Genomic DNA, 21,962 nt, shown 5'->3' on the forward strand with positions numbered 1-21,962 from the left:
CAAACGGAAACGCGCATTGGGAATGGGCCCGCGATAATTGAGCTTTGATTTAGGACAGCTCTTTATTAGTAATCTCAGTGACTTATCGCAAACAAATTCATACGACCGCCGCAGGTATAAAAGCCGCGCTGAAGGTCCCCCAGAACAAGTTGTCCCTGCAACATGAAGGTGTTCCTAACTGTTCTGGCTTTGGCCGTGGCCTCCGCCTCGGCCTACGAGAGCGTCATCCGCCCCAAGGATATCCCCAAGGTGCCCCGCATCGAGGGTCGCATCACCAACGGCTACCCGGCGGAGGAGGGCAAGGCTCCCTACACCGTGGGCCTGGGCTTCAGCGGCGGCTGGTGGTGCGGTGGCTCCATCATCTCCAACGAGTGGGTGCTCACCGCTGCCCACTGCATCGGCGGCGACTCCGTGACCGTCTACTTCGGAGCCACCTGGCGCACCAACGCCCAGTACACCCACTGGGTCGGAAGCGGAAACTTCATTGCCCACGGATCCGCTGACATCGCCCTGATCCGCATCCCCCATGTGGACTTCTGGCACATGGTCAACAAGGTGGAGCTGCCCAGCTACAACGACCGGTACAACGACTACAACGAGTGGTGGGCCGTGGCCTGCGGATGGGGCGGCACCTACGACGGCAGCCCCCTGCCCGACTACATGCAGTGCGTCGACCTCCAGATCATCCACAACTCTGAGTGCGTCCAGTACTACGGGAGCGGCACCGTGGGCGACAACATCGTCTGCGTCCGCGTCGTCGACGGCAAGGGCACCTGCGGCGGAGACTCCGGTGGCCCCCTGGTCACACACGACGGCTCCAAGCTCGTGGGAGTCACCAACTGGGTGTCGGGTGCTGGCTGCCAGGCCGGCCATCCCGCTGGCTTCCAGCGCGTGACCTACCACCTGGACTGGATCCGCGACCACACCGGCATTGCTTACTACTAAACGTTGAAAATCGATTAATAAAATTTTTTAGAACACAAGTTAAATTTGCCTTTTTATTTCACTAATTAAAAAAGTTGAGGGACTATATTTTATTACCTTTTCAGTTTTTAAGATATATGTAATACGCCTATAAAATTTGTAAACAATTTATACAGTAACCACCAATTTACCACACTCAGTAAAAATTTGCCAACACAGAATAAATTTCAAGTTCTCAAGATTAAGATGACTTTCGTCTTGAAAACCATTTATAGTACAACTCAATATATATTTTAAGAACTTTTCACCACTAAAAACCGACTCGATAGAAGTTTCTTTTTGATTTCCAGAACGATTCTTCTGAAACAGGAAGTACAACATTTAAAAAGTGCTAGAAAGTAATTTCGTCTTGATTTCAAGAACGTGTTTCCTTAAAAATGTGAGAAGAAAATTTACTGAACAGAAAATGTTCTATCAAAGCTTGTTTCCTTTTTTAATTTTGTAGCTTTTGTATTAATTAGGTAAAAAATGGTAATTTATATTACCTTTTTCGGTAAGGCTGTTCCTCAAAATAAAAACATTTCTTCGAAAACAATATTTTGAACAATAATTTAGCGTGCAATCTTGATTAATAGTCAAGTAAACTAAGTTTTTCGCAGTTGCAATAAAACTTTCCAGAAATAGCTTTTCAAATGATATTTATTTATTTGGTTTAGTAGTAAGCAATGCCGGTGTGGTCGCGGATCCAGTCCAGGTGGTAGGTGACGCGCTGGAATCCAGCGGGAGCACCAGACTGGCAGCCGGCGGTGGATCCAAAGTTGGTGACTCCCACGAGCTTGGTGCCGTCGTGTGTGACCAGGGGACCACCGGAGTCTCCGCCGCAGGTGGACTTGCCGTCGGGAGTCCTCACGCAGAGGATGTTGTCGCCCACGGTGCCGCTTCCGTAGTACTGGACACACTCCGAGTTGTGCATGATCTGGAGGTCGACGCACTGCATGTAGTCGGGCAGGGGGCTGCCGTCGTAGGTGCCGCCCCATCCGCAGGCCACGGCCCACCACTCGTTGTAGTCGTTGTACCGGTCGTTGTAGCTGGGCAGCTCCACCTTGTTGACCATGTGCCAGAAGTCCACATGGGGGATGCGGATCAGGGCGATGTCAGCGGATCCGTGGGCAATGAAGTTTCCGCTTCCGACCCAGTGGGTGTACTGGGCGTTGGTGCGCCAGGTGGCTCCGAAGTAGACGGTCACGGCATCGCCACCGATGCAGTGGGCAGCGGTGAGCACCCACTCGTTGGAGATGATGGAGCCACCGCACCACCAGCCGCCGCTGAAGCCCAGGCCCACGGTGTAGGGAGCCTTGCCCTCCTCCGCCGGGTAGCCGTTGGTGATCCTTCCCTGCATGTCCTTGGTGTGGACCGCCGTCGCCTTTGGGCCGGCGAAGTGGGGCATGACGGCGCCGGAGGCCGAGGCCACGACCAAAGCCAGGATAGCTACGAACACTTTCATGTTGCTGGAACAACTTGTGGCCTAATGCAGTTGGGCAGAGTATTTATACAAAAATTGCCTTTGTCGAGCTGACCAAGGCAGGAGGTCATATATTATCCCCGTCCGAAGTGTTGGCTGATAAGGTATGTTGGTCATGTATTGGCCAAAAGCGAATGAACTGATTGACTTAACCAGAACGGGTCATGAATAGAGACTTCTGAAGTCTTTGATGGAAGTCCAGAAGATAGCAAACTAAAATTCTTCTTAAATCAAGCTTTCTCTCAAGGCACGAAGACCCACTTATGTGTTCAAGTTACTTAAAAAAATATTTCTGAGAAAAAGGTTATACCAGTAATTATTATTTCTAAGCAATATTAAAAATTAATTAATATTTAATTATTAAGCGGGTCTAAAGGTAAAACGCAAACCTTTTAAAATTTACTACTGCTTTCCACGCCTATCTCTCCATTCAAAAACAAACCACAATCAAAAATTGATAATCAACTGATTAGATTTAAATATTTACAATGTCCTACGGATGTGCATATAGTATAAAAGCAAAGTGCAAATGCTACTTCTATTAAAAGAGATTTTTATTTAGATTTAGTTGCTTATGATACTTGTAAATATTAATAAAACCACAAGTATCTCGGACATTTGCGAACTTTCGTTATCTTAAACGACTGCAATTATCAAAGATAACATATGACACTTAGTAGTTTAAATTTGTTTTGAGCTTTTTAAAGATAAGTCATTTAACTTTTGGTTTGTTGATAGTGATTAAAGTGTTTCATTTATATTTGCGGGAAAAGGGAGTAGTAGGTTTGTAGATTACCTTGACTGAACTCCTTGTTTTATGTTTATGTTAGGTTTTCACAAAATATTTGTATTTTTAATATAAAGTATTACAGTACTTTCTTCTTGATTTCAAAAAACCCTTGAATAAGGGAGTAAAAGATGTCAAAAACACGAACTCTTAAATCATTTTTAATTTCGTTCAGTAAGCAATGCCGGTGTGGTCGCGGATCCAGTCCAGGTGGTAGGTGACGCGCTGGAATCCAGCAGGAGCACCCGACTGGCAACCGGCGGTGGATCCAAAGTTGGTGACTCCCACTAGCTTGTTGCCTTCAAGGGCTACTAGGGGGCCACCGGAATCACCATTGCAGGTGGACTTGCCTTCGACCACGCGGACGCAGAGAATGTTCTTGCCCACATTACTGCTTCCATAGTACTCGGCACACTCCGAGTTCGGAATGATCTGCAGGTCGACGCACTGCAGCAAGTCAGGCAGGGGGCTGTCGTCGTAGGTGCGGCCCCACCCGCAGGCCACTGCCCACCACTCGTTGTAATCGTTGTTTCGATCGTTGTAGCTGGGCAGCTCCACCTTGTTGACCGTTTCCCCGAAGTCCACTTGCGGGATGCGGATCAGGGCGATGTCGTCGGATTTGTGCGCGATGAAGTTTTTGCTTTTCACCCAGAGTGTGAACTGGGGATCGGTGCGCCTGTTTCCGAAGTAGACAGTTACGCCTCTGCCACCGATGCAGTGGCCGGCAGTAAGGACCCACTCGCTGGAGATGATCGAGCCACTGCACCACCAGCCCGCGCTGAAGGCCAGACCCACGGTGTAGGGAGCCTCGCCTTCCTCCGCCGGATAGCCATTGGTGATCCGTCCCTGCATGTCCTTGGTGTGGACGGCCGTCGCCTTCGGGGCGGCGAAGTGGGGCAAGGCGGCGCCGGAGGCCGAGGCCACGGCCAAAGCCAGGATAGCTACGAAAAGTTTCATGTTTTTGGGACAACTTGTTGACTTATGCCTTTCGGCGGCGTATTTATACGCGGATAGCTTTTGTTGAGCTGACCAGGACAAAGGGTCATATAATTCTACGTCTGGACAATAGGCTGATAGGGCATTTTGCACATGTGCATTTTGACCAAGAACGAATGAACTGATTGAACCAGAAAAGGTCATGAATGGCGAAGTGGAAGGCAACAAAGATTATTCTTAAAATTTGAACAGTATTGATTAGTTTTTAGAACCCGTATTACAATTAGTAGAAAAGATATTAAGGAACTACTTATTCAATTAATAAATAAATAATAAGTATAAAAATATATTTAAAGCTACCTTCATTAAAACACACTACAAAGTTAAAAATTGAGTAAGTAAAAATTGTAATAAGTACAGTTTAAACGCAAAGTAGAAGTATTAAAACCAATTAATATTTAGATGTACAATCAACAACAACTTTAGCCTTTAACTTTTTGGACTTATAGCTTACAGGGACATTGTCAATGGCTGATAGAAAAAAAACGAGCAATAGATTTCTTTCGAAATCATAAATCCGGAAAATGCTCATCCCAAAATCCAAATCCATAGTGATGAGCTATTTCTATTAGAAATATTATTCTATCGTGAGGGGTCCACCTGCTGGTCAGCTGGTAAATAATTCAGTATTATATCATGTTTTCGTTGTGTGTGGTTCTTTCTCGTCTTTTAAAGTTCTGGAGAGTTTTTATAGATCTCTTTGTATGTTTTAGATTTTAAATATTCTGTAATATTTATTTGTGCTGTGCAGTGTGATTAAAGGAAATACGAGTGTAAGGCAGGGCCTTATAAAGAGATGCACATACGTAGATGTAATCTTCGCTTTTACCTATTTTCCTTTTGTTTTTACTTTGTTATTTTGTTGCCGCTACAAGTTTGGCGACCTTGCCCGCGGCCAAACAGAGACACTTGACGAAATACCGCCCACTGACCGCCCCCAAATTTGTCGCCCAGAACCAACAAGTGGGTGGTGAAAAAGGGGGAGGGCCGGGCGCAGGAAAATAAAGGGAAGAGCGTGCAAAATACCGACGCAGCACGTGCCAAAGTAACTCGAAACTGCGCAAGCTCAGAGAGTGTCTCGCTGTGCAGCGGGCAATTGGCAAATAAACATTGCATACTTTCAGGCGTCACTGGCGAATGTGCAACGCATCGCGTGTGGCTCTTGCTGGTGCACTCAGAAAAACCAGTCCTAGATTCTCCTGAGCAAAACCAAAAAATCATTTAAATTTTAATTTATTCACCCCAAGAGGGACAAGCCATTTTCAGGCATGACATCACTCAAAAGTAGATCGATATTCGGCCTGTATCACCAAATTTACATTTCTTATCGGGCGTGTCAGCCACATATCTCACGCACAAATACTTTTATCTTCAGGCAGCCAAATAACACAAAAGAAATTATTCACCAAAAAAAAATATATATATACAAAGAGTTATACTTTTCGATTGAATTGATTGCTTGGCTGTGGAAAAAAATTTAAAATTTATGCAAACCATTTCCATTGCCAGCGATTCCTGCAGTTTCGTGACATTAAAAGCATTCTCTTAAAATAAAAGCCGGTTATCTAGAAACGTGTTTGCCTTAGAACGAACAAAAAACATCATTTTATTTTAATTATATCATCTTTATATTGGTTTTAATTAATAAATGCCAAGAACCCTTGGTAACTAATTTTTAATAAAATAGGTGCGATTTCTTGGGAATTTTACGTTCTAAGAACTAAGCTGAAGATTACTTTTGTTATCACAAAAAACCGCAAACAAATATAGCAGAAGCCACTTGTACTTCGAGCAATCGAAAGTTGATCAATTATTGCACCTTTGTAAAATATTTAATTACTCAAAAGTTACCTGCCACGGAACTGTCGCAAACTATGTTGCTTTGGTAATTGAATATGATATAGAACATATCTTATCGTGACAGCTAACCTCCAAACATGATGCCACTGTGCCTTTCAAAATACTTTTAAAAATCGTACTCCTAATATTTTTAATCAATTTGAATTTACTTTATTATTTATTATAGATTTGTATTTCAACAGAGTGGCTAAGGACTAAATCAAAAATGATTTTCTTTTGAGTTTCAGAGAGATTTACTTTCCTTTGGGTGCCTCGATTTTTTTCAGTGATTATCTGGCTGTTGGTGCTGTTGATGAGGGTGTAAAAAATCTCACATCGGCACTGGCTCGTCGTCATTCGTCGGGGGTCTCCGCTCGCTGGCAGTCGAACTTCCGCTCAGTCGCATCGTGCTATCCGTTCCGCCAGCAAGGACCTGGGTCGTAATCGCGCATCGTCCTTTTCCGCAAGGAGGAGATTGCAAGTCGCAGCACAAACATTTGTATATTTGCTGCAATCAATAGGGACATGTCCATGTGGCGAGGAGTCCAAGTGAGTGAGCGAGAACGCGGAGTGGCCCAAATACTGGATGAGTCCTGGCAAACACTCGCAGGGTGTTGACAAATTTCCAGGCTGTTCGGAAAAGCTCGCAATTTCCCCCCACCTTGTGTGTCTGTGTGTGTATCCGTGTGCGTCCCTTTCGTATCTGTGTATCTGGTCTCTTGTATCTGTATCTGTACAATTGCAATTTTACGCTGACGCTGCAACACAAGCAGTTCGCTTCAATGGAACTTGACATACTATACCCCCGACGCTGCCTAACCTCCTTGGGATATATATATATATTCTTACCGCCGTAGAGTGCCCTCGACACACTCGCCCGGGGTCCTGCAGCGGATCCCCCAGCGCGTCATTCGCCCTTCACCCCAAAACCATATTTCCATTATTATATCTCTTATACTACATAGCATTCAATGCCTCTCCTAATGACTCGCCCCAGTGCACTTGCCATTAAAATTCAATGCATTATCTAGATGCACGGCTATTCACGCAGAGCGAAGCCAGGGTGCTGTCACTTTTTATTGCCAGACTTTGTCGGTCCCTCGCTAATCTGTTCAAACCCTGTTAAACCATTCAATCCGAACTACAAATTCAATTAGATATAAGCTGCTAAATGCAACGACGCCTCTTTCATAAGTGTTGAATGGGGCATAATTGACATTTAATATCTCGCCGACACATGTAGAAAACGAAACACAACTGCAAATATTTCAAATCCAATATTTTTTATCGCCCTTCCTGTTTATGAATATTTTTTGATTGGTTTTATCTCCCTTTGAAATAGGGGCTAAGCTGGAACTATGTTATTCACATTGCCGCATATCTCAAACGGCCTTAGAACACGCTCTACAGTATAGCAACCCAATGGCTTATCATGCCTGTTGTGTAGTGGACCTCATTAGTATTCTTTATAGGGGGCTCTCATGTTCCTGATTTAGTTTATTTGATATTTTACTAAATTTCAAAAAAGTGGATACGGAAAATCCTTATCCAGTCATCAACAGAGTCCCAAGCCAGCATACCCCAGCGCTCCCACTACTGGGTACGAACATCATCACATTTATAATAATATTTAGATAAAAACGTGTCGTGGATTAACACAACCGAATATCTAATCAGTGTTTGCTACATGAAGCGGCAAAAAGCGAACACTAATGGCCGTCGAATGGAGTCGTGATCGATGAAATAATGCCGGCGAAGCGCGGATCCATCATGAGGCATCAGCAGCTCCACTTCCCCACTCGGATTCCCAGGCCCCCACACCACCCCATACCATGGCACACCAAACAACACCACACCATTACCATACCTATTTCTGTGCCTGGGTTCCGTCTCATTCGCGATTCCGCCGTCACAGTGCTCGGACCGCTGGCGAAAAAGCTTGGCAGAACGATGTAGTTTTAGCAGACGCTGCAGTTCCATTAATTAAATTCGCAGACCGCCCCTGGCGACCCCTGCCCCTGCCCCTGCCCCCGCCCCTTCATTGGACCCAGCCAAGGTTGGCCAAACCAAATGTTATTTATATTCCTTTTGGCCGAGAATCACCATTGGCAGTGGCACTATACTCGTAGTGCAACATCAGTGCTCTTTAAATATGTTTGATGGCTTTTAAACAAAGTGCTAGTGCAACGAACAAACTATTGCTGACCCGGAAAACCACGTGCAAAAATCTTTCCTACAGTAAACAATCCTAGAAAAAAATAAACTTTTATGAAAGTGTTCGAGGCACAGAGGCCAACTAAGTATTTCTAAACACATAAACAACCAAATGTTTTATTTTCTTATGTAAATTTATAAACCTTCAGTTCTCGCGCGAGTACTTAAAATCCAAAAATAAACCATTTAAACCGAAATCTAATGAAGCCAACGTATTTTTAATTAATATCAAAGACAAAATAAACATCTGGAGAATGCAAACAATAAATTAGTAAATCTCTGAAATGCAGAGTTCCGGAATTTGCCAATTATAATCTCATCAGGGTTATCATATTCGGTTTCGCAAGCTTTGCCAGCAAAATGCTTAGTTCACTCGTTGTTTACAAAGAAAAAATGCGACACTACAAACTGACCTTTGTAATAAGTAGAAAATTACTTTTCCAGCCAAAAAAACACGTAATTCGCCTTTGTCAGCAACTTATGGCTTGTCTTTAATTTCAGTTGCGGAACAAACATTAAAACCCAATAAATAAATAAATCCCTGCAATAAGCATTCCACAGGTAAGCCACTTCTTCCTCATTCAAAACAATCAAGAGCTCTAATTTCATTACTGAAATCTGGCAAACAGCACTGAAAATATTGATAATAAATTCCATTGCATTGTATAAAATGCTGCATTAGTTTTTTGTTTGACGTAGTAGTACACATTTTTTCTATAATTAGTTCGGTTTCTTAATTAGCCAAACTTGTTGCGCAAATAAATGAAATTGCACGACAGCGATTATTATTTTTAACTACCCAACTCAATTTAAAAACCATATGTTAAGTTTTACTGCACAGCAGTTTTACTATTTCTTTAGACTTTTTTGTCCACATATAGATTTTTATTATGACATAGCAAGCTCTTAATTATATTTCTAGTAAATACATAAATAAAACCTGATTCACGTCCATTTTGATTTTGCTTGAATTAAATTTTCAGTTCTTCCATTCAAATCAATTGGATTGACTCGGATTAACCAGAGATTTATTTAATTGCGAACATGGACAGCCGAGAGCTTAAATGACATGGCAGAGAAACGCCTGCTGCTGGAGCGCTCCGACACCTCAGAGACGGAGGAGCTGGAAGTACAAATGACCCGAAGGGGGACCGTCCACCACCGATCCTGGTCACCGATCCCGGTGAGCAGGAAGTCGGTGGTCGGGCTGCTGGTGTCCTTCCTGTTCTGCTACTTCCTGATCGGCAGACCCGAGTGGGCCAACGTCCTGGACCTGGACGTCCTGCACTCGGACAACTATGTGACGGTCCAGCATCAGTCCACCTTGATGGATGGTGAGTCCCCCCGAAGCATGATCCCTTCTTGTTTTGTTTTGCATGCCCCTCACTTTTATGGTTTTCTGTGTTTTCCCCCATTCATGTTTGTTTGTGATGCTTGCCCAGTTGATCCTGACACAGAAACTGAGAGTATTCCATTTGTGCCGAAAGGCTTTCTGGTGTATAGCAACTCCTGCCGCATCATGGAGGTCGATCCCTACAAGAACGAGGTGATGCGCCACTTCAAGCGCATCAAGTACAAGGCCTGCCAGAAGCTGCCGCCCCTGACGCAGGTCAGATTCCAGGAGGAGACCCAGAAGTACCTCCTCAGCATCGATGGAGCCGCCTTCAGTCGCTACCGAGTGGGCAGCCAGCTGCACTGCTGCTACATGGAGGTGCAGCGGGTGGACGAGATGAAGGTCAAGTACACCAAGTGTCAGTCCTTCAAGGGCAGCACCGAGCTGCCCAACTCCGCCGAGGGCATCATTGTCAAGTGCGATTCCGGTGGCCACCAGCTGTACATCAATGGCCATGCCACCATTCCCGTCAAGGAGGCAGTGCAGCAGAGACTGCAAAAGGCGGCAGAGGGCGATGTGAGGGAACGGGAAGCGGATAAGGCCCAGCCGCGACCCCCAAGTGTCTTAATGCTAGGCATCGATAGCATCTCCCGGGTGAATCTTATCAGGGCCATGCCCAAAACAGCCCAGTATCTCTACGACAACGGGTGGTTCGAGCTGGCGGGCTATAACAAGGTGAGTTGGAGCACTTCAGATAAGACAAGGAAGGTTAGGAAGTCAGAGGGATTCAACAGAATGCGATCAGTTCTATTACATATATATATTCAATATAGCATAATTTATAATTGTTGTTAGAATGTCTAAAAGTTTTTCCTTATTCCCTGAAACTTTATCGTCAGTTAAAAAACATACATTTCCCTTATCTTTAAAGCTAATAAATGTTTGAAGTATTACCGGGAAGTGATAGGAAAAATGTATTTCAGTTATGCCTCTCAAAAGTATGTTTTAAAAAGGTTTATACCTTACTTCCGAAGTGCAATTATTAATAATCTACTTGAGATTTTTTCTTTATTTTTAATAGGCTTATCTAAATTTCTTTTAGATTTGCTGTTCTTCTAGTAAAAAATAAAAATGTTTTTATTCCTGAACTATTTTTAAGGGTAGGACTTCCAAGTTCATTATTTTATAGAGGCTTTCGCTTGAAAGAAAACAGCGATCGTACTCCATGAACTCCAATCTCAAGTTACCCTGCTTATCCCTAGGTGGACGACAACACATTCCCGAACATCATGGCAGTGGCCACCGGCTATAACCTGCCCAATGCCATGCACGCGTGCTCCCCCTTCGCGGTTGGTGGCCTGGACAAGTGCAACTTCATCTGGAAGCTGTACCAGCAGAGGGGCTATGTGACCGCCTACGCGGAGGATGCCGTGAAGATCAACACGTTCAACTACCTGAAGAAGGGCTTCAAGAATCCGCCCGCGGACTACTATCTGAGGCCATATCTCTCGGCCGCCGAGTCGCAGCTGGATCACACCACAGTCAATGGCCTGGTCCATTGCCTGGGCTACGAAACGGCGGCGGAGCACGTGTACGACTATGGGTTGGAGTTCACCAAGCGGTTCCTTAACGAGACCTACTTTGGCTTCTTTTGGACGAACACGCACAGCCACAGTGATATCTCGCAGACGAGCAGCATGGACGACTACATGACGGAGTATCTGCGGAAGCTGGTGCGCCAGGGCACCATGGACAACACGGTGGTGGTGTTCTTCAGCGACCATGGCATGCGGTTCGGGCCCACGAGGGCCACCTGGTCGGGTCACTTGGAGGAGCGGCTGCCGGCCATCTTCATCTGGCTACCCCATCACCTGCGTCGCTCCCATCCGGAGTTCGTGCGTGGCCTCCAGTTGAACAGGAATCGTTTGACCACGCCCTACGACCTCCACCTCACCATGAAGCACATACTCTCCATATCCGGTCGTGTCGATATGGAGTCCCTGGGACCGGCTCCCGATTGCCCCCAGTGCCAGAGTTTACTGCGTCCTGTGTCCCCGCTGAGGAGTTGCTCCGACGTGGGCATTGCGGATCACTGGTGCACCTGCTGGGAGTACGACTCGATCTCGACCAGCTCCAAGGAAGCCCGTATGCTGGGCAAGCGTGTGGTCAGCTACCTCAACAGCTACGTGGCCGAGTTCCGGAACGGAACCTTCGCCAAGCTGTGTGCGCCCCTCTCGCTGCACAGCATCAAATCCGCCTTCCGGGCGCATCAGAATGCCCTGGATCCCGAGGAGGTGCACACCTATCGACTGATCTTCGTCACGTCGCCCAACAAGGCCCAGTATGAGGCCACCTTGCGACACAACCACACGGATGACTCCGTTAAGGTGACGGGCTCCGTGAGCCGGTTGAATGTCTATAGCGGAGAGGCGGACTGCATGAATGATTTCGCCGCGAAAAAGTATTGCTACTGCCGCAAAAAGAAGGGATAGATGCAGTAGGTTTAGAACTAAGGCTAGTGCCCAAGTGCCGTTACTCGGACTAGAGTCTGACAGTACAAGTATCGTAATACTATATCATAGGAATCTCTTGCTCTCTATATCTGCCTGAAAGTATGTGGTGTACATCCAGAACCTCTGCAGGTCTTGAAATAATATTTCAGGTATCTGAATAGTATTGTTTTCTTTGTTCCACCTATTGTACTATTTGGTACCTCAAGAATTGTTTGAAAATCTTAGGAAGTTTGGAACACCCTTGTATATTCAACTTGTAGGCTTAGTTGTCGCCCTTGTACATAATTTACTCTCCCAGCTCGAAGACACTTTTGCCAAGAATTAGCTTAGACATCTCTTTATACATAGAATATAGTAGCTAAATACTAATTGTTACACTTATAATTTGATATATTTGTTCAACTAATAGTGTTCAAATAAAAACTGTGTTAAACAAAAAATGTCGAGTAAATGAAGCGTCTTATCATTTTGGCTTTTAAATATTAAGGTATGTACATTCGGGATTATATGCCTTTAGCATAATTGTCGTCTAGTTTAGTCTGATTTAGAGCAAAACTCCCAGGTGCTGGCCTTCTCCTTAAAGCTATAGTTGCCCAGCAGATTCTTGAACGCCTTGAAAAGCTTGGTCAGCGGACTATTGCGCTGCAGTCCGAGGAGGTCTCCAGCTAGTGGCTGCACATCCAGGCGCAGCTCCTTGTAATCCTCACTGGCCAGCACTGAGAAATAGCCTCGCAAATTGACCGCATATTGCGGATTTCCCATCCTGGTCTTCGCAAACTCTATGGTCTGCTGCAACTGGTGGGCAAAGAAAGACTGGCCGGCGCCCCGCTGGAAGGAGCGTCCTGTCCAAGTGTCGTAGGAGATGCTGATGAGCCACTTGTAGTAGCACGGCTCCTCCGATTCCTTTAGTTCGATATTCAGAGCATAAAGCTGTGTCAGCACATCCTTGATGGTGTCCACATAGCAGGCCAACCAGTAGTAGTATATCGTTCGGATTTCCTCCGTTTTATGGCAGCTCAGGACGCCGGACCGCAAGCATTTGAGATCATTTGTCGTGGGGGTGATCACGTGCGATCGCACAATTGGCGGGGCATTATATACCGCGCTGGTTTCCAATTTGGTGTCCTCCGCTTCAACGACGGGCAGTTGCGGCTGGACAATTTCCACTTTTTGTTGCTTTCGCGGAGTGGCCCTCTCCGATTTTTTATCCGCCACTAGCCGCTCAGATACTAACTTATCCGGTAGGCCGAATAATAGATAGTCATATAGCTTAGCAGGCTGCGAAGTAAGTTCCGGGTCGTTGCAACCCTGAGCTGCCAGGACAAGACATTGTCTGAGGTAAAAGAGATTCGATGGTGAGACTGACTTGGCCACGTTGTGCTGCAATTCGAAGGGATCCTGCACGCACATGACACGATCGAGTTGAAAAGCTTCCGGCGGCTCTCCCACTGCTTCATGCATTAGCCGCAGCTGCTCGTCGTACTCGGGAAATCCACCCGGTGTGCCCAGTGTGGACTCCTTGTCCAGGCAGCTGCCCAAAAAGGGGCTCAACAAACTCTTCTCAAAGTTTACAGTGCTGTAGTACACGAAGAAATTTTTGATTAGTCCCAAGGTGGTCATTCGTGCTGGAATCGGGGGAGTCAGGTCCAAACTGTAGGCGTAGTTGACGCCACCTATATTAATAGGTGGACAGAGAGATTGCAGATGCTTTACGGATGGAAGCAGTCGATGCGCTTGCAAGCTCACGACGATCAAGGTAATCAGGCAATAGCTCGACATGCAACCATGTCCAATGAGCTTGAGCTTCTTGGCCCAGATCTTCAGAAAGAGGCTGAGCTCACGAAGTCGCTCATCGCGGAACATTAGATCGCGCACGAACTGGGAGTTATAAGTACTATTCGGATTGGACATATTGATGTCTATATTGAGCCCTGTGAGCTGGTGTTTGCAGCGTATAATGGGCACACGGGCATGACGAATGGTGAAGATATCCGCGAAGCATTTGGAGCGTCGAAGGAAGTAAGATACCTTGTTGTACAGCTGCATGGGAGGCTGCTCGCCGCAGGACTGTATATACAGATCTATGTCGCTTTCTAGCGGAAGGAGAATAGGATGATTAAGTGCCTTTCCCTTTTGGTAATCACTTACCCTTCAGTGCCAAACCAGTGACCAATGAACCGAAGGGAAACACCCTAACCTTGCCCCGCATTTCCTTCTCTATGCAGTTTCGCACGTGGCCAAAACAGAGCTCCATCTTCCGCAGATCACTAGCGTAGAAATGCAACACCGTGTGCAAGTGGCCACCGGGCTCCGACTTATCGAGAGCCTCCCGCAGCTCATTGCGCTCGGATTGGGTTTGTTCGCTGGTGAACAGCTTGGTGATGGCGTTCAATCGCTGGCGCAGTTGCTTCTGCGGCTTGCTGGCATGCTTCAGCAGCTCGTGGGCAAGGCAATCCTGCATACTCCGGAACGGCGCGGCGCAGACCATGCACAGCACTAGATTGTCGGCACCATCCCCAGGCGTAGAAGTGACTTCCGAGGCAGGGCCCGACATTTCTGCAAAAACACGTTTCAATTATTTTCGATACCGGCTGGGTTTATTCATTAACAATGATCAGTAAGCTAGGGCCTGCCCCGTTTTTCTGTCCACCACCCTGAGGAAATACGATTTGGATATCAAGCCATTCCGTCCCGGGCAGAGCAGTACATTGTTGCTGGAGCGGTAGATGGGTATGCCATCGGCCAGCACCTTTTCCACGTTTAGGTATATCAAAATCTGGCAATCGCTGCGGAATCCACTTATGACGCAGTTGCTCTTATCGCTGCTGGCAAAGTGCACATGGTTGCGCTTCATCTTGCTTAGGCCTTGTGTTTTTATTGGCTCCCAGTGCCGGTAATAGGTGCCATGCACTGCCAAGGGAATCTCTTCCATATGGTCAATCCTCTCCAGGCCGCCAGCCTCGCTTTCCACGACCGCCAACGAGTGTCCTTGATTGGCGCGAATCTCGTGGACGCGGCGTTCGGGGTTCCAGCGAAGAGTATATCGCTGCTTGGAGTCCGCGGATGCAATCTCCTGTAGCTTCTCCAGGGTGAAGGATCTGTAGCGCGGGTGCTCCTGCAGGTCGGTGACGCTAACGAATCCATCCGCTCTGATGGGAATCCCCTCGGTCTTTGCTCCGTGCCGCAGCAACCAGGACAGCTTCTTGCTCAGCTGGACATCGGCATGCGGTTTGGGTGGCATTGTTTGCCAGTAAAATACTTTACTCACTTTTTATTTATTTCATGCAAAACAATTTGGAAGTAGAGGGCTGTACACTACAAACGAAAATACCGAAACGCCGAACGGTCATGCTAGCGAACGGTAAAAATACCAGAGATATTATCGAGCACGCTATCGATATACGAACAATCGAACAATGGATCGAATGATTCATCGATAACATTTATCGTAGTATCGGTAAGCGGCCACACTAAAATACTAAAAACGATAGTAACATACAGTATTTCGGAATACCCCATTCGTCTTCTTCCTAGCTAAAACTCCATCTCTGGAAGTGGCCAATTGCACTAAATAAACGAATTAAATACATTTTCAAAATTGTATTGCAAAATTCCAGAATATGCGGCTGCTGGTGCTCTATGGCAGTCAAACCGGCACTGCCCAGGATGTGGCGGAGCAGATCTGGCGGGAGTCGCATCAACTGGGCTTCCAGGGCCCCGTGCTGTCGTTTGAGGAGTACGAGATGTCCAAACTGATCGACGAGCGCCTCGTGGTCTTCGTGGTGGCCACAACCGGCGACGGAGTGGAGCCGGACAACATGAAGCTGGCCTGGCGGTTTCTTCTGAAGCGCAGCCTGCCCGCCCAATCCCTGCAAGGAATGCAGTTCGCCTGCCTGGGACTCGGCGACTCCAGCTACCCAAAGTTTAACTACGCCGCCAAGAAGCTGAGCAAGAGGCTGCAGAATCTGGGAGCCACGGCCGTGTGTCCAGTGGGCCTGTGTGATGATCAGCACGATTACGGGCATTTGGGAGTGTCTCTGGCTTGGACAAAAGATCTCTGGGCTGCCCTGAAGGGCATTTCTGGCCTGGATGAGAGCAAACTTAACAGCAGTAATCAAGCTATTAAAAAATGGTTGGTAAGGGAGCTGCCCAAGGATTCTCAGATTGCTTCCTTGGAAACCCTGCTCTGGACTCACAAGCAAACACCCCACTCCTTCAAAATCCAGGATAATCAGAGAACAACGGCATTGGACCACTTTCAGGACGTGCGCTTCCTCAGGTTGCACAGCCAAACTGAGGAACTCAGTTGGGAACCCGGCGATGTGCTCGATGTTCAGCCCCAAAATAGCGATGAAGCTGTCAAAACATTCTTCTATCTAATCCACGAACACGGCCTGGACTTCGATGAGAGTACTGTGGTGGAGGTAACCAGTGCCCATCTGGACATGCCGCTACCCAAAGCCTACTCCTTGCCTCTGAACCTCCAGCAGGCAGCGAAATACGTTTGGGATTTAAGTGCCAAACCACGCCAACGATTCCTAGCGGTGCTCGGTCACAATTGCAGCGATGAGATGGAAAAGGAAAAGCTCCAGGAATTCTGCTCCGCCGAGGGTATCGACGACCTGGTGGCCTATGTAAACAGGCCGCGAAGGAGTCTCTTGGAGGTGCTGGAGGATTTCCGGCATGCCACCGCCAGTTTAACTCTTCAGCAGCTCTTTGAGATGATGCCGCTTATCCAACCACGCAGCTTTTCCATAGCCTCGGATGCGTCTTCCTCAACATTGGATTTGTTGGTGGCAGTGGTGGAATATAAGACAATAATGCATACCCCGCGTTTGGGCTTGTGCTCCAATTGGCTGAAAAATCTGAAACCGGAAACCGAGCTGCGAGGAGTGGTCAAGAAAGGAACCATGGTCTGGCCAAGGGACTTGACTATACCACTCATTATGGTGGGACCTGGCACGGGCATCGCTCCCTTCCGTAGTGTTATCCAAAACCGACTGGATGCACAGACAAAGGATTCCACCATTGGTCCCTTGATTATTTTCTTCGGCTGCCGGAATAAGACTGCTGATTTCCACTTTGAAAAGGACTTTTCCGCCTGGAGCGATGCCAAGCAGGTGGAAGCTCACATTGCCTTCTCGCGGGATCAGGATCACAAGGTCTATGTCCAGCACTTAATCACCAAGAATGGGGCCCACCTGTCCAAGCTTATTAAAGACCAAAATGCATTTATCTACGTGGCTGGCAGCTCCAATAACATGCCAAAGTCTGTAAGAGAGGCCTTCATCGAGATCCTGGGTGGTGATGCCGATTACGTGGATCTGATGATCAAGCAGCGACGCTATCAGGAGGAAACCTGGGCGTAAAACCGTGTTTACTTGAGTATAGTTCCTATTTGTACAGTTCTGGACGGAAATTATATTGTATTATACACTAAGTAAGGCAAGTTCAGAAGTCTTCTAACAACTTTTCCGAGGACGTGTGGCAAAAGGGACAGTATCCCTTCTGCAGAACCTGCAGCTCAAAGTCCTCAGAATAGAATAGCTGGAAAATTTTACTTATAGATCAAATTATAGATAATGGTTTCGGTTTGGACTCACCAACAGACATTGCGGGCAATAGGTAACCTGTAGATCGGGCAATATATTGCGATAGTAGACATTCCGAACATTCTTTCCCCTCCGTTTAAGAATGAGCACATGATTGGGATCTATGGTCCGCAGGCCATTTCGATCCAGACTCAATGGCAAGGCACTGGCTACATCCTCGTTGAAGGGATCCGCATCCTCGGCATGCTTTGCAGGAGCCAGCAACAAACGCTCGGCCTCCGCGTCAGATATATCCACTTCAGGATAAAATTGTACTAAGGGTAGAATTTCTGAAGAAAAAATTCATTAAATTTAGTCAAAACGAAGGGCTGATTTACCTACCGAAGGAAACGAATGAGAAAATGTAATCCTGCCGGCAGGTGGGACAACAATTGTTGTTCAAATGTTGACTGTAGTTGGAGCACTTGTAGCAAAGTGGCAAGAGCTCCTCGGGATCATTGAAGCCACTCTTGCAGGCCTTGCTGTTCAGGAAATTGAGCTGCAAAGTGGTTCTTTAACACCACATTGTAACAATAAATGCCCTAACTACTCACATCAATCTGCTCTTGGACTCCAGCTGGTGGCTTCAGGGACTGCAACCTTTTGTTGATGAGCAGGCATAGTTTATTGGCCTGCAAAAACTTGGCTTGCTTGGCCAGCGTAAAGAGAACCGAACTGAAAAGATGGTTCATATTAAAGTTAATCTAGTATCTTTCAGATCAAGTAACTTACAACATGCTAACTCCTTTGGGCACTCCCTTCTGCTCCACCTCGTTGAGTATAAAGCGGCTAACGTTAAAGAGACTCACTGGGGAATGTGTGGTAAAAGGTTCCTTCATATAGGAATAAATGACGCTGTAGGCATAATAGACCTTGGCAATACGTAAATGATTTTTGTACTCTGTCAGGTGATGATCAATAGGATTTTGTTCACTGAAATCGAGCACGGGATACATAAGGCAACATCGACAGAGCTTAACATAGGATGTAACTTACTCCTTGGCATGATAGACATCTAAGCACTGCTTGGCCAGTAGCCAGTAGAAATAGCTGGCATCCAAATAGCGCTCCTCGGCGATGGCCGTATTGCTTAGTTGCTTTAGCAAGCGATTGGCTTCCTTGGTGCGTCCAGCTTTTAGGTAAGCTGAAAGGGATTACATTTAAATATCTGAATACATAGTTTAAGCTCAAGAACTCACCCTGATGGGCCTCTATAAACTGATCCGTTTCCGCGAGCCATTGCCCATGCTGGTAGTGCACTGTGGGCAGCAGTTCCGGCAAGGATTCCGCCAGGCGAAAAGCCTCCGGCCAGTCGCGAACCTCTATGTGCAGCTGCACCACTTGGGCTTCATCACCCAGCTTCTTGAAAATCTCAGCAGCCAGGGGAAGAGCCTTAAGGGTTTTCAGATTTTGGGCCACCGACTCCAGGGCATCGCGTTCACTCAGGCTGAGTCGACGTCCGATATCGAAGAGTCTGAAAAGGGGATATTAGTTTAGCAGAGTTCCTTATCTACTCTTCTCTTCACTTACACATCTGCCCATCCCTGCTCTGCCACAATATCAATGGCCTTCTGGTTTTCCCCAGCTGAGAGCAAGAGCTCGGCCGCAGCTCGTGGCTCCTTCACCGAGTAGGCCCACTCTGCCCGCTTGCGTACCAGTTCCTTCTTCTCCTGCTCAGTACCGTCCTTGATGTACTCCTGGGCCAGATCGAACATCCGCAGATCTGTGTACATTTCCAGTGCTCTAGATGACTGGCCGCATTTGAGAAACAGACGAGCTGCCTCCTTGAACTTTCCGGCAAAGGCGCAGTTCTCCGCCAGCAGCACCTCTTTGGGGACTGCCGACCGCTGCTGCTGATCTCGCAGTTCACCGATCAGCTTAAGCCAGGGAAGGTTTCTCACTTTGACGTAGGCATCACGGGCGATGTTGATGTGCAGTGCCTCCAAAGCAGATTGGGCAAGTCCCTCCCAGTCGCTGGTGGTCACACCCAGGCAGGCGACCTGGTAAGCTTCCCTGTAAATTAAAGATAAGATAAAAAAGATGACAAATGGAAGGAGACCTTTCTTACTCAAACAATCCGGCTTCAATGAACTGCCACATGGTAGAGCCCAGGGCCAAGGGCGTGTTGTGCATGATGTTCCCGCGCAAACAGAAGGCAGTGGCGCCACAAAGACCCACCACCACGCCATGCATGTTCTGCGGTGCCCTTGGCGGCAGGTTTCCAACTCGAACACTCAATCCGCCCGTGGTATGGGTGTAGCAGAGCATCGAGTCCAAGTGCGTGTTCCAGGTGACGCTGTTTACACCCGTATCCTGGTACAAAATCGTATCGTTGATTATGTCCCGCACCACCAGACGACCCACGTCATCCACAACGGCGATCTTGCTCCGCTTTGAGTTGATATCCAAGCAACGTACAGCGGACACAGCAGTGGTTATGAGCAGGGGCAGCGAGTTGTTCAGAAAGATCCGGAACACCTGGCCGTTCTTTAGACCCACCATGAGTCCTTCTCTGCCCACAGGGCCACCGGTGACCTTGATGTATCGTATAAACGAGTCCATGATCCACTCTCGCTGCAGGACACCCATGAAATCCAGACACTGGAGTCTCTTCTCCTGGCACAGAACGATGTGGCGGCCACAGACGACCAGCAGGCTGCAGTCGAACTTTTGCTGGATCTTCTCGCGCACCTTGTAGTGCATGGGCTGATCCTCGCCAGAGCTCAGCTCGTAGAGAACCACACGTTCCGGCAGTTGTACCGCCAACCGGTTGCGATATATGGCTATCTTCTGCACCAAATCCCGACACTTGATGCGCACCTTTTGGCCAGAGATCAGGTGCTGAATGATCACGTCGCACATGTTCTCCCGGAAGGCATATCGTTCCCGATAGAGAGCGTGCACGGTGCTCGAAGCAATGTTGAAGCAGGCCAGGGTGCCATCCTGACAGCCAATGGTGTAGGACTGGCCATTCGGATGCAGGGCCACCGTCCAGATCCAGGTGTCGAAGCTATCGCCCAGCGTGCCCAGCCGGATGCCCTCCCTCGTGAAGAAGTGCAGTCCTCCGGTGCAGCCGCCGACCAAACAGAACTCCCCATTGGGAAAGTATTGCAGGCACAAAGGATCGAATCCCAGGGCTCGCTCCTTGCCAATCATCTGGCCGCTCAGGGTGTGGAAGGAGAGTGTCTGACTCCAGTCCACCACGCCAATGGTGTCCACACTGCCGGGTCCACTGGCCGGACAGCACTGCACGCTGAAGACGTTGCTGTTGGGGCCACCAGGCCGATCGATGCGTCCCTTCTCCTCGCCCAACTTGTTTCTGATCGATATGATGCCATTGGCCAGGCCCAGGATCAGGTACTGCCCGTCGTTGGTCCAAGAGCAGCCATTCACGCGGGCCGAGATTTTGTACTTCTGCACTGCTTTCTGGTCCGCTGACCAGAAGGCAAAGTCCGACAAGGAGCAGGAGGCCAGGTGGTGCGAGACGGGATTGAAGCTCATGCACTGAATGGAGTCGCCGTGCCTGGAAAAGTCATTATTATTATCAATAAATTGATCTTGTGACATATTTATTTCTATCTCTGTGCACTCACGAATACTTGAGAAGTCCCTCGAGCTGCGGTGACCACACGATGACCATTTTGTCAGAGGCTCCGCTGGCGAACCTCTTGCCATCCCTGGAGTAGGCCACGCAGTTCACCGTGTCCTTGTGGGCTTTCAGGGTGTTCAGCAGGGATCCGTCGTTGGGATCGTAGATGAGGAGCCGATCCCCGGCCGCCACCACCAATTGGCTGCCATCGGGGGCGTAGCAAACATTGTGGACACTGGAGAAGGGGGTTTTCCGATTACCGTTATGGAGCAACAGGTTGTGGTGCTTCGCGTGCGAAAGCTTTACCTGATCTCGTTTTCTTTGCTATTGGGAAACTCGATGCGTTCCAGCCACTTGAGAACGCCCCTCATTATTGCACAAGCCGATTGGGTCAATCCTGCATAGCTGGTTAAGATTCCTAAGTGCAGGTGCGTTGTTTACACGCAGATTCCATGGCAACCAAAGCCACAACAAAAGTTGGCGTCTCGGCTAGTGATGGCACTTTGGCAGGTTTTCCCGCTAGGTTTGGCCACTTTTAATTTACATTGAGAAATAAACCCATTTACTTATCAGAAACATATTAAAAACAAACATAAATATAATTTTACTTGCTTAGATAGTTATTTAACAATTAATATATTTATTTTCCCATAA

At 47.5% G+C, this 21,962-nt stretch overlaps 8 protein-coding genes across 12 annotated transcripts; 3 read left to right on the forward strand and 5 right to left on the reverse strand.

Annotated features, from left to right (window-relative positions):
- Nucleotides 1-160: 160 nt before the first annotated feature.
- Nucleotides 161-983, forward strand: LOC108034518 (serine protease 1). The gene has a single exon (XM_017109441.3). The coding sequence runs from the start codon at nt 163-165 to the stop codon at nt 943-945; it is 783 nt and encodes a 260-aa protein (XP_016964930.3). The 5' UTR covers nt 161-162; the 3' UTR covers nt 946-983.
- Nucleotides 984-1,605: 622 nt separating this feature from the next.
- LOC108034514 (serine protease 1) lies at nt 1,606-2,428 on the reverse strand. The gene has a single exon (XM_017109438.2). The coding sequence runs from the start codon at nt 2,426-2,428 to the stop codon at nt 1,637-1,639; it is 792 nt and encodes a 263-aa protein (XP_016964927.1). The 3' UTR covers nt 1,606-1,636.
- Nucleotides 2,429-2,815: 387 nt separating this feature from the next.
- Nucleotides 2,816-4,190, reverse strand: LOC108034652 (serine protease 1-like). Its single transcript, XM_017109591.2, has one exon. The coding sequence runs from the start codon at nt 4,188-4,190 to the stop codon at nt 3,405-3,407; it is 786 nt and encodes a 261-aa protein (XP_016965080.1). The 3' UTR covers nt 2,816-3,404.
- Nucleotides 4,191-6,419: 2,229 nt separating this feature from the next.
- LOC108035499 (uncharacterized) lies at nt 6,420-12,579 on the forward strand. 4 transcript variants are annotated; one of them, XM_050885834.1, is made up of 5 exons: nt 6,420-8,124; nt 8,784-8,843; nt 9,266-9,616; nt 9,770-10,350; nt 10,878-12,579. In XM_050885834.1, the coding sequence occupies exons 3-5, from the start codon at nt 9,352-9,354 to the stop codon at nt 12,105-12,107; spliced, it is 2,076 nt and encodes a 691-aa protein (XP_050741791.1). In that variant the 5' UTR covers nt 6,420-8,124; nt 8,784-8,843; nt 9,266-9,351; the 3' UTR covers nt 12,108-12,579. The 4 variants fall into 4 exon arrangements, with proteins under 4 accessions (XP_050741791.1, XP_050741789.1, XP_016966642.1 ...); XM_050885832.1 differs by having other exon boundaries at nt 6,422-8,124; nt 9,725-10,350; XM_017111153.3 differs by having other exon boundaries at nt 6,422-6,617; nt 9,725-10,350.
- Nucleotides 12,569-15,479, reverse strand: LOC108035478 (uncharacterized). 2 transcript variants are annotated; one of them, XM_044094762.2, is made up of 3 exons: nt 15,397-15,479; nt 14,277-14,684; nt 12,569-14,221 (listed from the first exon to the last, which is right to left on the reverse strand). In XM_044094762.2, exons 2-3 carry the CDS (start codon nt 14,680-14,682, stop codon nt 12,663-12,665), a joined length of 1,965 nt encoding a protein of 654 aa, XP_043950697.1. In that variant the 5' UTR covers nt 14,683-14,684; nt 15,397-15,479; the 3' UTR covers nt 12,569-12,662. The 2 variants fall into 2 exon arrangements, with proteins under 2 accessions (XP_043950697.1, XP_016966617.1); XM_017111128.3 differs by lacking the exon at nt 15,397-15,479 and having other exon boundaries at nt 14,277-14,793.
- On the reverse strand, nt 14,704-15,403 carry LOC108035479 (tRNA 2'-phosphotransferase 1). Its single transcript, XM_017111130.2, has one exon. It carries the CDS (start codon nt 15,367-15,369, stop codon nt 14,743-14,745), a length of 627 nt encoding a protein of 208 aa, XP_016966619.1. The 5' UTR covers nt 15,370-15,403; the 3' UTR covers nt 14,704-14,742.
- A 173-nt stretch (nt 15,480-15,652) lies between the features above and the next one.
- On the forward strand, nt 15,653-17,577 carry LOC108035380 (NADPH-dependent diflavin oxidoreductase 1). The gene has a single exon (XM_017110986.3). It carries the CDS (start codon nt 15,749-15,751, stop codon nt 17,495-17,497), a length of 1,749 nt encoding a protein of 582 aa, XP_016966475.1. The 5' UTR covers nt 15,653-15,748; the 3' UTR covers nt 17,498-17,577.
- LOC108035379 (intraflagellar transport protein 122 homolog) lies at nt 17,535-21,797 on the reverse strand. Its single transcript, XM_017110985.2, has 11 exons — nt 21,615-21,797; nt 21,313-21,543; nt 19,788-21,242; nt 19,250-19,732; nt 18,919-19,193; nt 18,716-18,863; nt 18,452-18,652; nt 18,274-18,394; nt 18,062-18,218; nt 17,732-18,009; nt 17,535-17,675 (listed from the first exon to the last, which is right to left on the reverse strand). Exons 1-11 carry the CDS (start codon nt 21,677-21,679, stop codon nt 17,580-17,582), a joined length of 3,510 nt encoding a protein of 1,169 aa, XP_016966474.1. The 5' UTR covers nt 21,680-21,797; the 3' UTR covers nt 17,535-17,579.
- Nucleotides 21,798-21,962: the final 165 nt, after the last annotated feature.

This window comes from Drosophila biarmipes, chromosome 3L (genome assembly GCF_025231255.1).
Source record: "Drosophila biarmipes strain raj3 chromosome 3L, RU_DBia_V1.1, whole genome shotgun sequence".
In the NCBI taxonomy this organism is placed as follows: Eukaryota; Metazoa; Arthropoda; class Insecta; order Diptera; family Drosophilidae; genus Drosophila; species Drosophila biarmipes.